We start from the raw sequence: 12,666 nt of genomic DNA on the forward strand, positions 1-12,666 counted from the left end.
TGATGTTGGTGGTAGTGGTGAAAGGAAGGGATGGCGGAGGGGTAAGGTTTTTAATTTTATTTTTAGTTTTTCTTTTTTGTATACTATTCTATTATATAAAGTTTTCCCCCTTTGCCATTTTGGATTATTTCATTTGTTGTTCCCATAACTAATCTTATTTTAATATTTTTATATTACTTATGGTCAACACATATTTTCCACCAATTTTATTTAAACATCTTTTTAATAGTTATGGTCTCTGTAAGTTATTTTAATATTTTTTTTATAATGTTTAAGATCTCTACTTTTCTTCCACTAAATTTATTATTCAATAAAATAATAAATTCATTATTTAAAAGACTCTATTTTTCTTAATTCTCGTGAATATTCATTGTGAGAACAACTTTAATGAGCGAGAAAACATATCTTAATTTACCTTTTTTTAACAAATAACCTACTACACCACATAATCAATTGGCTAGTTATATGTGGTTAAAAAATTCATTAAAGTTGAGATTAATTATATATAATCAAAATAAAAATTAGGAAATTTTGATTTTATAGGTATGAATTTTGTCGATTCCGTTTTTAAAGGTTTCAATTTCGATTTATCGTTTAAAGGTTTAAACTTTAAGCTGCATTTGCTTTTAAAAATTCATTCAGTTTTAGTAACTTGGAATAACATGTTTTCTTCTTCTTTCCTTTGTTTTTTTAATCTGATTTTTCTGCCGAGCCATGGCTTCTTCATACCTCGACCATGGTATCTTGACCATTTTCATCTCATTTGTTTTTTCATTTGATGATTTATTCCATTCTACCATGGCCTCTTTACCATTTCTTCCTTTCACCATTTCTTAGCCATTTGTAAATTTAATTAAATGGTTAGTGTTTAAAACTCTAAAAATAAATTACAATCATGTACTGAATTTGAGTTTTGATTTCAATTCCATAAGAAATTTCCAAAAACCCATTTCAATTTAATTTATGATTAAAAAAATCCATGAAGAAGGAAAAATAAAAGGAAGAAGATGTTCTTAATTTCAATCCCTTAGAAATCTCTAAAAATTTAGTCACAAATCCATCTCAATTTTTGGGTTTATTTTCATTCTTAGTTTATTCAACAAACTTATTTCAATTTTTTAATGCAAAATATTTGATGAAAAGAGAAAAAGTTAATTAATCTAACCTAATTTACACAATTATTCCTAATTAAACTCCTCTTTTCCAATCTCTCTTTAACCTACTCCAATTACCACCAGTTCCCCACCCTAACACCACCACCACCATTAAAACCCCTCCTTTAATAACAACCCATTATAGGTAAAAAGCTCAACACCTTGAAAAGTCTATTTATTTTTCAACACATTTTCACAGTTTTCGGACCTCCATTCTGAATGAACCGCCGGTGATTTTCCACCAGTTTGCAAGTCCCAAATATTCATTCGGGGTTTTTCGTGACCTGCAATAAAAACCGCCGGAGAAGATAAAATTCCCGGAATACCACTTAAAATTGAACTGCTAATACAATTACCATTTTCATAATTATTAAAATCTAAAAAGGAAAACGCAACATGAACTTCTATAATTCCTAAATCTAACCCATCACAATGTTTTACAATGCTACTCCCATCAACCAGATCTGACAATGAGAAATCACGGAAACTACCCTTGACATTGAAATCATCGTCAAAAAATCTAGAAAAGTCTGTTCATATACTTTCATCTTCGTTGTCTTCTTCTTCATCAGAGGAAGACCCAAAAACAGAGCAGACGTCGTCGTGTTAGAAAAAAAAAAGACTTTTCAAGTTTTGAATGCACACATGCACACAATTTAATCAAAGTCAAAGATCATTTACCTCAATGGTCATTTAGCAGGTCATCTAGTAAAGTGATTGTATTAATGTCGTATTTGGTAATTTAAAAGTTGTTTTTTGTAAAAAAAAAACTTCAACCTTGTTTATTCTAAAATGACTAAACTTAAAACTTGTAGTTAAGAAATGATCCATATAAATATAATATTTCAACATTATTATTGAGTACCGAGTAATCAATATAACAAGACAGTATTAAATTCTCTGATACACTTTTTACTTATATCCTCCCTAATTCTTAAGGGGGTGTTTGACATGTGAGATTTGAGAAAGAAAATGACTTTATCTCAAAAAATAAGTCTAAATTTTTGTTTATTTAAAGGAAATAGGAACAAAAAATGAGACTAAAATGAGAGAAAATTCTCAAAAAAAATATAAGAAAAATAGATATTTGAATTGAAACTTTTATTTTATCTATTTCTTATAAATTCTTACTAAGTTACTATGACGAACAAAAAAAAAAGACTTTTTTTTTATCATTAAAGCATCAACTTAGAATTTAGAAACCTCGTTTTAAAGTCAAGTTCCATTTCCTCATGCCAAGAAATCAAATCCATATCAAAGTTTGAAGAGCAAAACGGGTGAAAGAAGATTCCTTCGTTCCTCAATTTACCATTTCCTCGTCATTCTCACGCGTCACCCTCTTTTGAATCTTCTTCATCTTCCTCTCTTCTTCGTCAACTATTATCGTTTCTCTCCTAAGAACATCCCTAAAATCTGCTTCCAAATTCCGATCAATCCCCAAATCATCTTTTCTGCAACAACCCTTACCCTAAATCAATTAATCGATCACATCAAATTCTAATTTTGGTTCGATTTGATTTGAAGAGTGAGCTATGTACAGCAATTTCAAAGAACAAGCGATCGAGTACGTAAAACAAGCGGTTCAAGAAGATAATGCAGGAAACTACGCAAAGGCTTTCCCTCTTTACATGAATGCGTTGGAGTACTTTAAGACTCACTTGAAATACGAGAAGAACCCTAAAATTCGCGAAGCAATTACGCAGAAATTTACTGAATACCTCCGACGAGCTGAGGAGATTCGGTCGGTTTTAGATGAAGGTGGTGGTTCTGGACCTGCTCCTAATGGTGGCGATGCGGCTGTTGCTGCTCGACCTAAAGCTAAGTCCAAAGATGGAGATAAAGATGGGGAAGATGCTGAACAAGCTAAGTTAAGGTCTGGGCTTAATTCCGCGATCATTCGCGAAAAACCTAATGTTAAATGGAGTGATGTTGCTGGATTAGAAAGTGCAAAACAAGCTTTGCAGGAAGCTGTTATCTTGCCTGTTAAGTTTCCTCAGTTTTTCACTGGTAGTTTTGCTAACTTATTTTGCGTTGTTGATTTGTTTTTGCAATGAATGATGATCTACTCTACGTTAAGTTGGAAACTGAACAATCAAAGCACCTAGTAAAGATACTAAAATGTCTTTTGAGTCCGCAAAGGATTATGAAATATTAGTGAGATTTGAATCGCTATCTATAATTTTGAACTTTAACCTGCACAGTGAACAAACGAGGGCCAGAGAGTTGATGAAAGGTTGCCTAACCTTTTTCTTAGAGTGCACAATGGCCTTTAGCTTTAGAGAAGAAGTATTAGGGCTTGTTTATGGATGTGAAGTCCTTAGTAAGAATGCAGTAATTGCTTGAGAGGTATTGAATGCTTAAGATTGCTTGATAGCTAAGAGTTAACGTACCTTTGGTAGTGCATGACACTAGGTTTCCAAAACCCTAAACACGTATCAGATAGATTACCTTGAGAGAATCTTTCTTGGGATCATGAAAAGGTGCAAGGGAACAGTAGAATGTTCTACGAAATTTGTGTGGAACTCATTGATTGGCTTTACAAGTGTCCTATTGTCGTTTTGCAATAGTACATTACGAGATAGGTAGTGGTGTCTTGTCTTATACAAGTATAGCTACTTTTATCACGACACTACAGCTGTCATTGGACACGTCATTGTAACTGTTGTAACCTTCTCAAGGCGCAAGTATCTCTGTTCTGATCTGTGTTCTTCCCAGTATTGGTTTGTCACACCCCGCGTCTTGTCACACCAGGGGGTCCTGTCGCCCTTAGGCTATGTCTGGTGGTCTTGAGCTTTGAGAAAGTCATGATATTTTTCTCAGGAGCTGAGACCTCTGATGGATCCTTCATAAACTTCTACTTTACTTCTGCTTTGGGTAGGAGTCTTTCTCTCCTGAGACCCTCTTAGGAGTGAGTGACATTGTTTTAGGATTGATTTTGCAGGACATTGGAACCATGAGCCAGATTCTGGCACATACAGATTTTCAATCCAATATCTAGATACATGAATGATAAGTTTACTACTAAAACCAGTCCTCTAGTTGCTTTATAGATATAATGTTGTGATTGAGAGTTGGGGATTTAGAAGAAAGTTTATTTGATAATTTCATGTTGAGCATTAGTCATTGCTATATAAGTTTATTCTTTATTTCGACTTGTAAATGAAATGTTGATGATTGAATTGTACTAAATATCTCGACTGTCAAGTCTTAGAAAGTTGTCCTTTTTGCATTCCATTTCTTATGCTTTGGTAGTTTTATAAATAAGGGGTCATTCTTTACTTCATAAAGACACAAAATAAGGCCTATGTGCATTTCTTTGTTACCCGGATTCTTGGAAAAAAATCCTCATGTTGTCGTGGGGTGTATTTCCTAACAGTTGCAATTACTGAAGACTAACGACACTTTCAGTCATGCTGTGTGGTATCATGTTATATTTTAATATTGATGCTAATCCTCTAATAGCATGATACGGTCTTGCTTAGGTAAGAGGCGACCATGGAGAGCTTTTCTTCTGTATGGACCCCCTGGAACAGGAAAGTCATATTTAGCCAAGGCTGTTGCAACTGAAGCAGAATCAACATTTTTTAGGTATCTGTCTTATGCTACGCATGCACTTTTTAAGAACTATCTTTGGTTATTTTATGTTAATGGAGTTAACTAGTTTGCGGCACAGCCTGGGGTGTGTTAGCTTAGTAATTCTATGTTGCAGTATATTTTAGTTTTGCTTAGTTATCCTGTGTTGCAGTGAGCTTTGTTCTTCTCAGTTTTTTATTATTTTATTTGAATGTCTTTGTTTGCTTAATATAGATGTGCCTGTACCTATGAATAGATCTATTCTTGATGTCTTAATTTTGGCACCACTCAAGATTGGTGCTAGAGAAAGTTACTATAAGCACCTAAATGAACTTTTATCCATGATTACTTTACTTGGTTTGTAGAAAAAGCTGTAATAATATGATTCCTTGGGGAATGGCTTGGGACTACATATTTTTGAAGTTCCATGGACTTGCTCTTGTTCGTGCATCGCCTTATTACTTGCATATTCAAGATCTAAATCCTTCTAAGAATGTAATAATACTTTTTAACAATTTTATGGTGCTCCTTATTTTATTGATTATGCTCATATAGAGATAAGTACCATTTAAAGTTGTTGCACTATTTAAGGACTTAGATCAAGTAGCTTAATTCACCAATAGTTAAAGTGATGCATGTGGAGAATTTGTGTTTTTCTTGATTCATTGGGGAATGGTTGGGGACTACCTATTGTATTATTTTTTTCAACTCAATTCTATGCTATTAGAAAGGATCATAGTAAGAAGATGAGAGTAGTGGACATGTGAATGCTTTAATGGATGAGTGAGCATATGAGGGATATAATTAAGGGCTTAAGAGTTGCAATATTGAGGAAAAGTAGAAAGTGAATAGTTTGAGATGATTTGGGCATGTGCATAGACAAAATATTAGCGTAAAACAAACTTCCTTCTTCATTGAGCCTCTAAATTGTTAGGTAGGAGCGTAGGTAACCAATTAATGGAATTGGGGTAATGAAATGCGTGTTTAGTTGTTTGTGGTGTTTTTTTAGTTTTTAGGGGGATCTTTCTGCCATGTTGCATGTTCTTTCATTGACCAGCTTTCCAATTCTTTCCCCATCTTTACCAGCGTATCTTCTTCTGATCTGGTCTCAAAGTGGATGGGTGAGAGTGAAAAGTTAGTCTCCAACCTTTTCCAGATGGCCCGTGAAAGTGCTCCTTCAATTATTTTCATTGATGAAATAGACTCGTTATGTGGTCAACGAGGAGAAGGAAATGAAAGTGAAGCTTCTAGACGTATCAAGACTGAGCTCCTGGTGCAGATGCAGGTGACTTTGTTTAGCTCCTTAACTTTCAGCTGGTTAATAATCCTTTAATTTGGTGAGAATGTTGGTCGATGTGATACATTTGTTTCGCTGTACTGTAATGTTTATATTTCCCATAGCTCGAACGAGTGTCACAACAGGAAAGTTAATGGCTCCTTAGTTAAGTTGAATTGTATTGCTCTTTTTTATCAGTGTTTTCACATCACCTGTAAAAGACTTGATTAATCGAGCATTGGTGTTTTTTTTTTTGCTGGTATTCCATCACTTTCACACATTAATAACTTTGAATAGCCGAGTTATCAAGTCATTGCAGCTTGCTAATCTAGGAGAACTGTTGCAATTTCAAGGATGGGAATTTTATCCATGATAACATAGAAATTAGAAATTCAAAGCTCAAAAGTTATTGATAAGTTAAATCTAGGACTATCTCAATTCACATCGAAAGATTTTTAAATTTGTTTTTTAAAAAATAATAATAAATTGGGGGAATCCAGTCCTAGGTTAATTTTCTGCCAATGCTGCTCTCGTCATTACTCAAACTTTTTTCTGTGCACCGGATCACCGGTGCAAGATGCTTTAGCTTGTCTGAACTTTGGGTAGTCAACTTGCAAGGTGTGGGAGGAATTCACATGGAGGCTGAAAAAGGTTATTGTTTGCCTCTTTTTTTGCCGCTATTTTATTTCCACTGAATTATTTATGCTGACATGAAAGAGATTTTGTATTTTGGGATTTGAGTTACTGGCTGGTACCTGAGTAGATAGAACACCGTTCCTCCACAAAAATGGCAAAGAGAAGAAAAGGGATATATGATACCGAAAGTTTTTTTTAGAAATCAAGATCTGGTTTCTTTCTTTGGAGGAACTGATGGTAGGGATGGATCATGGATGCTACACTTGTCAATATTCAATAGTTTGACAACTTATTTCCTAAAAGAGGCTGATCTAATGCTTCAGTGTACATAAAGAATTTGACAATCGGACTAGGACTTGCATTCATAGAACTTGAACGCCATTGAGATAGATAACCTTGAGCTGAACACTATGTGGTTGGTAGACTATTGTTCTTACACATTTCTGTTGGATATCATCTGTGTCATCCACCTCTCCAATTCTATAATGTATAAAACTATTGGTTTTGATTGGGATTCAGAGTATTAAATGGTAAGCTCACTTCAGTTATTGTGATATATGCTTATTTGAAAGGAGTTGGATTTGCTGAAACAATGTTCACTTGTAGTTCATTGTCAAACTTCTCAAATGTTCCACCACGTACAAGATTGATGTTATTTAAAGTATTGGTGAAGTCTGTGCTTGGCTTTGGTTGCTGTATTCGGGATGTACTTTGTGTGTGTGTGTATACACACACACACACACTTATTTGGCTTTAGAATTTTGTACCAAATCATTTCTTCTTGTTATATATCTTAGGGTGTTGGACACAATGATGAAAAAGTTCTTGTTCTTGCTGCAACAAACACTCCGTATGCTCTAGATCAGGTACTTACACACGATCTTCAGTCCATCTTGTACATTTTTCTATGTCTAAATGGTTGATATGATGATATCTGCAGGCTATTCGCCGACGTTTTGATAAGCGTATTTATATTCCCCTACCAGATCAAAAGGCTCGCCAGCATATGTTTAAGGTTCTCGAAATGTTTCTTCTTTCTGTCTTTGGATGTCACATTTCCAGTGGTTGTAGACATTTTTTGTACCCCCTAAAATATTCAGTACCTTGATCATTTTCCTTTTGTGAACTCAGGTTCATCTTGGGGATACTCCTCACAATTTGACTGAGAGTGATTTTGAATTTTTAGCTCGTAAAACAGAGGGCTTCTCTGGTTCAGATATATCTGTTTGTGTAAGTGTTGGTTTAGGTTTTTCTTTTTCTCTTTGTATGTTTGGTCCCTCTTATTTTTAATATATGCTTTGTTTGTGTACATTTTCTATTGTGCCGAATGCCTCTTTACAGGTCAAGGATGTACTATTTGAACCTGTTCGTAAAACTCAAGATGCAATGTTCTTCTACAAGACAAAAGATGATGTTTGGGTGCCCTGTGGACCTAGGCAGCCAGGTGCTGTCCAAACTACCATGCAGGATCTAGCAGCTAAGGGACTTGCTGCAAAGGTATGCGCTGAATTTAAACATCTAAAATGCTGTTTGCTTCATCAGTATATCAGAATACTCGCTTTTGCTTACTCATTATTGGTGCTGTGAAATGCTTTTTCATCAACTATGCCAACATATGATTAAGCAAATCGACGAAGTTTGATTTTCTGACAGTGATACTTCACTTTTCACCTTTCTCTAAACATTTCATTTCTATGTCATATTTGTATCTTTACAGATTGTTCCGCCCCCAATTACAAGAACAGATTTTGAGAAAGTACTTGCTCGGCAGAGGCCAACTGTGAGCAAATCAGATCTAGAAGTACACGAAAGATTCACTCAAGAGTTTGGGGAGGAAGGCTAATTTTTTCGTGTCCGTGTAAAGTGTTATGATGCGTTGTCATGTTCTTCAAGTTGAATATTTATCTGAAGAAATTGGTTTGTTTGATCGAAACAAAAGCCGTATAATTGTGCATTAATCTTATTTCACTTGAATTCGTGTATTAAAAGTTGCCTGCTTGGCACTCGATGTTTTTCAACATTTGTAACTTGTAACTTGTAAGTAATACATGATACATTCCACCATTCATTATGTTCGATCTTTTCTCTTGTTAGTTCAAACAATCGTAGTTATGCTTGATATCTGTATTTGACCAGCTAATAGTATTGGTAGTGTTATCTGCTTAACGAGCTTTATTGGTTTAGTAAAACAGATTGGCGGTTGATAGTTATTTCCAGCACAAAACTATATTTCATTATAGTTTATGCATTTAAGGAGCTGGAAGGGATAGAAGACTGCCCTTGCTACAAGGGATCGATAAACATACGCATTTCAGTAAAACATGTTTGCAAACTAGAATCGGAAAAATGGCATATTACTCTATTCCAACTATATGGAGCAAAGCCGCATGCTATATATTACTCCCTCCTAATCTCTTTAAATGTTCCATTTGATTTTTCAACACTAATCATCAATTACTCTTATTATGTGCTTTGTTTCTATTCTATAAGTTAAAACATAGTTAAGTAAGATTTTGTTTAATTTGTCTTATTGCAACTTTTATTATCAACTTTTTTATAATTTTTTACTCAAGCACAATTAGAGATGTTTAAGATTGAAAATGTGTATTGACAAATGTGCCAAAACAAAATGGGACATTTAAAGAGAATAAGATACACTACCATATTAGCTTCACAAAATCATCGCAGCAACTGATCAACCGAAATTTTATTTGTATGAAACTAAAAGAATCTATTACAACTACTCGTATAAAGAAATATTACACATGAAACGAAAAGTACCTCACAGTAAGTAGCTCTATAGAACATTATAGCAATATCTGATTTCTAACAGAATTATTTCTGTTTTGTAGTTGCTTTTTTTCCCAAATCATGGTATAAATAAAAAAAAATTCTTGTATGACTCTCACAGTGAAATATGCCTCATATTTAGATTAAACAGCCCAATAATAGAAACTTTTAGCTTATAGGCTTCTTGTTTTGAGGTTGTCTCACCGTAATACGATCTCATACAAGGCGGGCTGTAAAGAAAATTACTGTCATGATTTAAACGCATGTCATCTAACTAAAGAGTATGTTTTATGGGTATGCACTCTTAAAGAAGTAATCCACATTCATCCCCAACTACCATACACTCCATTGATTGGTATAGAATCCCTTGAGGTCGGAGGAGCTTTAAGGAAGCCGGACATATCTTCAAATTCCATACATGCTCGAAAACTGCTTTTGTTAGCTATGCTATTATGATCTATGAGCATCTTCCAACCATTCCAGACCTCCGTTCATGCCTTCGATCTGTTGTACTATGTCTTTATTGGGAAGTCACCAAAAATCACTACATGAACACGATCCTCCTTTGAAGTGATGAAAACGATTAGAATCTCGAACAGTTATATCCCGTTCCTCAATCAAGGATATTATCTTAATAACAGTATGACAATCTCCACAAACTCGCAGATTCTTCACAATTTGGATCGGAGTGCCAGGAGGGGTTGCAATTAGTCCAAAAGCTATGGCTAATCTTTCGCTATGTCGAGATAATATAACTTCCTTGTGCTCATCTTCCACATCATGAAGCACATATGTGGTATCAGGACAATATCCCGCATCCTTCAATCGAGTAGACAACTCATCGAGCTTTGCGTATATACAGTCCGACAATGGATGAGAGTCATCACCAGCTAAAAAAGAGTAAGTTTTGTTCTTGACTTCAATCCAGCTATAACCAGCTTCTTTTCTCACTTTTCTGTGATACATCAACTTCCTGATTTTAGCTCTTTCCTTCCAGTTTCCAGTGGCTGCATATATGTTTGATAATAAAACATAAGGTGAAGAATCATTTGGTTCCATGGATATGAGTTTTTCTGCAGCAAATTTTCCCACGTCAGCGGTTCTGCGAACATGGCAAGCACCTAAAAGACTTCGCCACACTGTTGCACCAGCCGGAAATGGCATCCGATTTATGAAGTTCATGGCTTTTTCTATCATCCCCGCTCGACTATATAGGTCCACCATACACGCATAATGTTCCATCGTTGGACATACATGATGCTTCATGACCATTTGATCAAAATACTTTTGACCTTCTTCCAAAAGGCCAGCATGAGTACATGCGGAAATCACACCGATAAATGTAATCCCATCCATCGATATGTTTTTTTCCCGCATTTCCTCAAATACTTCTATAGCCTTGTGTGCATAACCATGTTGTGCATATCCAGAAATCATCGAGTTCCATGAAACTAAGTCTCTTTCCCCTTGCCTTCTAAATACCTTGTCCGCGCTCTCTATGTTTCCCTTCTTTGAGTACATTGTAACAAGAGCGCTACTAATACACAAATAGTTGTTGTATCCATATTTAATCGAGAAAGCATGAAACTGTTTTCCCTGTTCGACTGCTGCTTCAGGGGCAGCACACGAGTTCATGACACTACTGAAAGTATACTCATTCGGATGATACCCTTCATTTCCCAACTTACAGTATATGCTAATAGCTCCCTCGGTGTCCCCTACTTGAGCATATCCAGCTAACATTGCAGACCAAGTTACAATATCCTTGTGTCTAATGCTTTCAAATACCTTTGCAGCGTCAAATGCATTTCCAGTTTTGATATAAGCATCCAAGAGAGCCGTCCCCACATTTGGCGAGCCGAGATAAGGCTTTTTGACGATAACTGCATGTATTTGATATGGAGAGACACACGGATGAGCAGTAAGGATAGCAGAATAAGTATAATCATTAGGACGGATTCCCATCCTGTTCATATCAAGAAATAATCGAGCTGCATCTTCCTTTCCGCCATTCTGCAAGTACCCACTAATCATGGCTGTCCAGGAGATCACATTTTGACTCTGTTTCATCGTCTCAAACATTTTGAAAGACGCGTCCATGTCACCACATTTACTGTAAGCAACCATTAATGCAGTTCTTATATTTAGGTCAAAGCCATTCCCACTCTTAATTATTCGACAGTGGAGCTGTCGTGCAAACAAAAATTCCTTTATATTAGTACAAGCTTTTACAATGGTCGAAAAGATCAGCTGTGTCAGCTCTATGCCTTTAAGCCTCATGTGCTGAAATAGCTCAAGAGCTTCCTTATCATGGCCGTTTGTCACAAGACCCGCAATCATACCATTCCAAGAAACGGCATCCTTGTTTTCCATGGCAGTAAAAATAATTCTAGCCTCTCGTATCAGTCTAGACTTTGCATACATGTTAATCAAGGAATTCGCGACAGGAGTATATAATTCAAACCCACTCTTTATCACTTGTGCATGAATCTGACATCCTTTGGCAATCATTTCATAAACCGACAACGCCCCAAATACAGTTGCATAAGTAAATGGATTAGGCTTAATCCCTTCTAGTCCCATTTGAGTGAATACGCCCAATACTTGTTCTACTAATCCGTGCTGCGCATATCCCGAAAGCAAAGAGGTCCAAGAAACCACATTCTTAACCTCCATTTCATCAAAAGCACACTTTCCATCCTTCAGACTATCAGACTTCATATACATATCAACTAGAGAAGTACCCACACTCACATCCACCATAAAACCTGATTTAATACAATGACAATGCAACTGTTTTCCAAAATTCTGATTGTTTGAAACACCAGACACTTTCAATGCACATGACAGGCTTGATCCATTATTAACCACCCCTAATTGATACATATGAATGAATAATTTTAAAGCTTCCACGCTCTTATTACTGCGAGCATATTCAAAGAGCAAGTGATTGTACTTAACAACATTTGGTTCAGGAATTTCACCGAACACTTTGTGTGCACTGTATTTAACTCGATTGTTTGGATCACCCACTTGACTTTTGGAATCAATAGCAAAACCATGGAAGTGATTGAACTTAATGGTTTTAAACAGAATTTGTGGGTGTCTGAAAAAGTTTGAAATTTGCTCATATTTGGCCTCAGCAAATCTGCTGAAATGAAGCCTTAAAAGACGCATTAGTTGGTAACTTGACTTGGTATAGATAGCAAGTTCAACCCTTTCCTATGGAGGTCATTT

At 35.6% G+C, this 12,666-nt stretch overlaps 2 protein-coding genes across 2 annotated transcripts in view; one reads left to right on the top strand and one right to left on the bottom strand.

Annotated features, from left to right (window-relative positions):
• The first annotated feature begins 2,361 nt into the window (after positions 1-2,361).
• Positions 2,362-8,709, top strand: LOC130826428 (protein SUPPRESSOR OF K(+) TRANSPORT GROWTH DEFECT 1). Its single transcript, XM_057692018.1, has 8 exons — positions 2,362-3,161; positions 4,637-4,742; positions 5,814-6,012; positions 7,437-7,505; positions 7,580-7,654; positions 7,771-7,869; positions 7,981-8,136; positions 8,357-8,709. The coding sequence occupies exons 1-8, from the start codon at positions 2,687-2,689 to the stop codon at positions 8,480-8,482; spliced, it is 1,305 nt and encodes a 434-aa protein (XP_057548001.1). The 5' UTR covers positions 2,362-2,686; the 3' UTR covers positions 8,483-8,709.
• An 833-nt stretch (positions 8,710-9,542) lies between these two features.
• LOC130826427 (pentatricopeptide repeat-containing protein At2g27610) overlaps positions 9,543-12,666 on the bottom strand; it is a 3,269-nt gene continuing 145 nt past the window's right edge. Inside the window, exon 1 of the mRNA XM_057692017.1 lies at positions 9,543-12,666. This exon is cut by the window's right edge and continues 145 nt beyond it. Coding sequence (XP_057548000.1) covers positions 9,961-12,606 — 2,646 coding nt within the window. The 5' untranslated portion in view covers positions 12,607-12,666 and the 3' untranslated portion in view covers positions 9,543-9,960.

This window comes from Amaranthus tricolor, chromosome 11 (assembly GCF_026212465.1).
Source record: "Amaranthus tricolor cultivar Red isolate AtriRed21 chromosome 11, ASM2621246v1, whole genome shotgun sequence".
In the NCBI taxonomy this organism is placed as follows: Eukaryota; Viridiplantae; Streptophyta; class Magnoliopsida; order Caryophyllales; family Amaranthaceae; genus Amaranthus; species Amaranthus tricolor.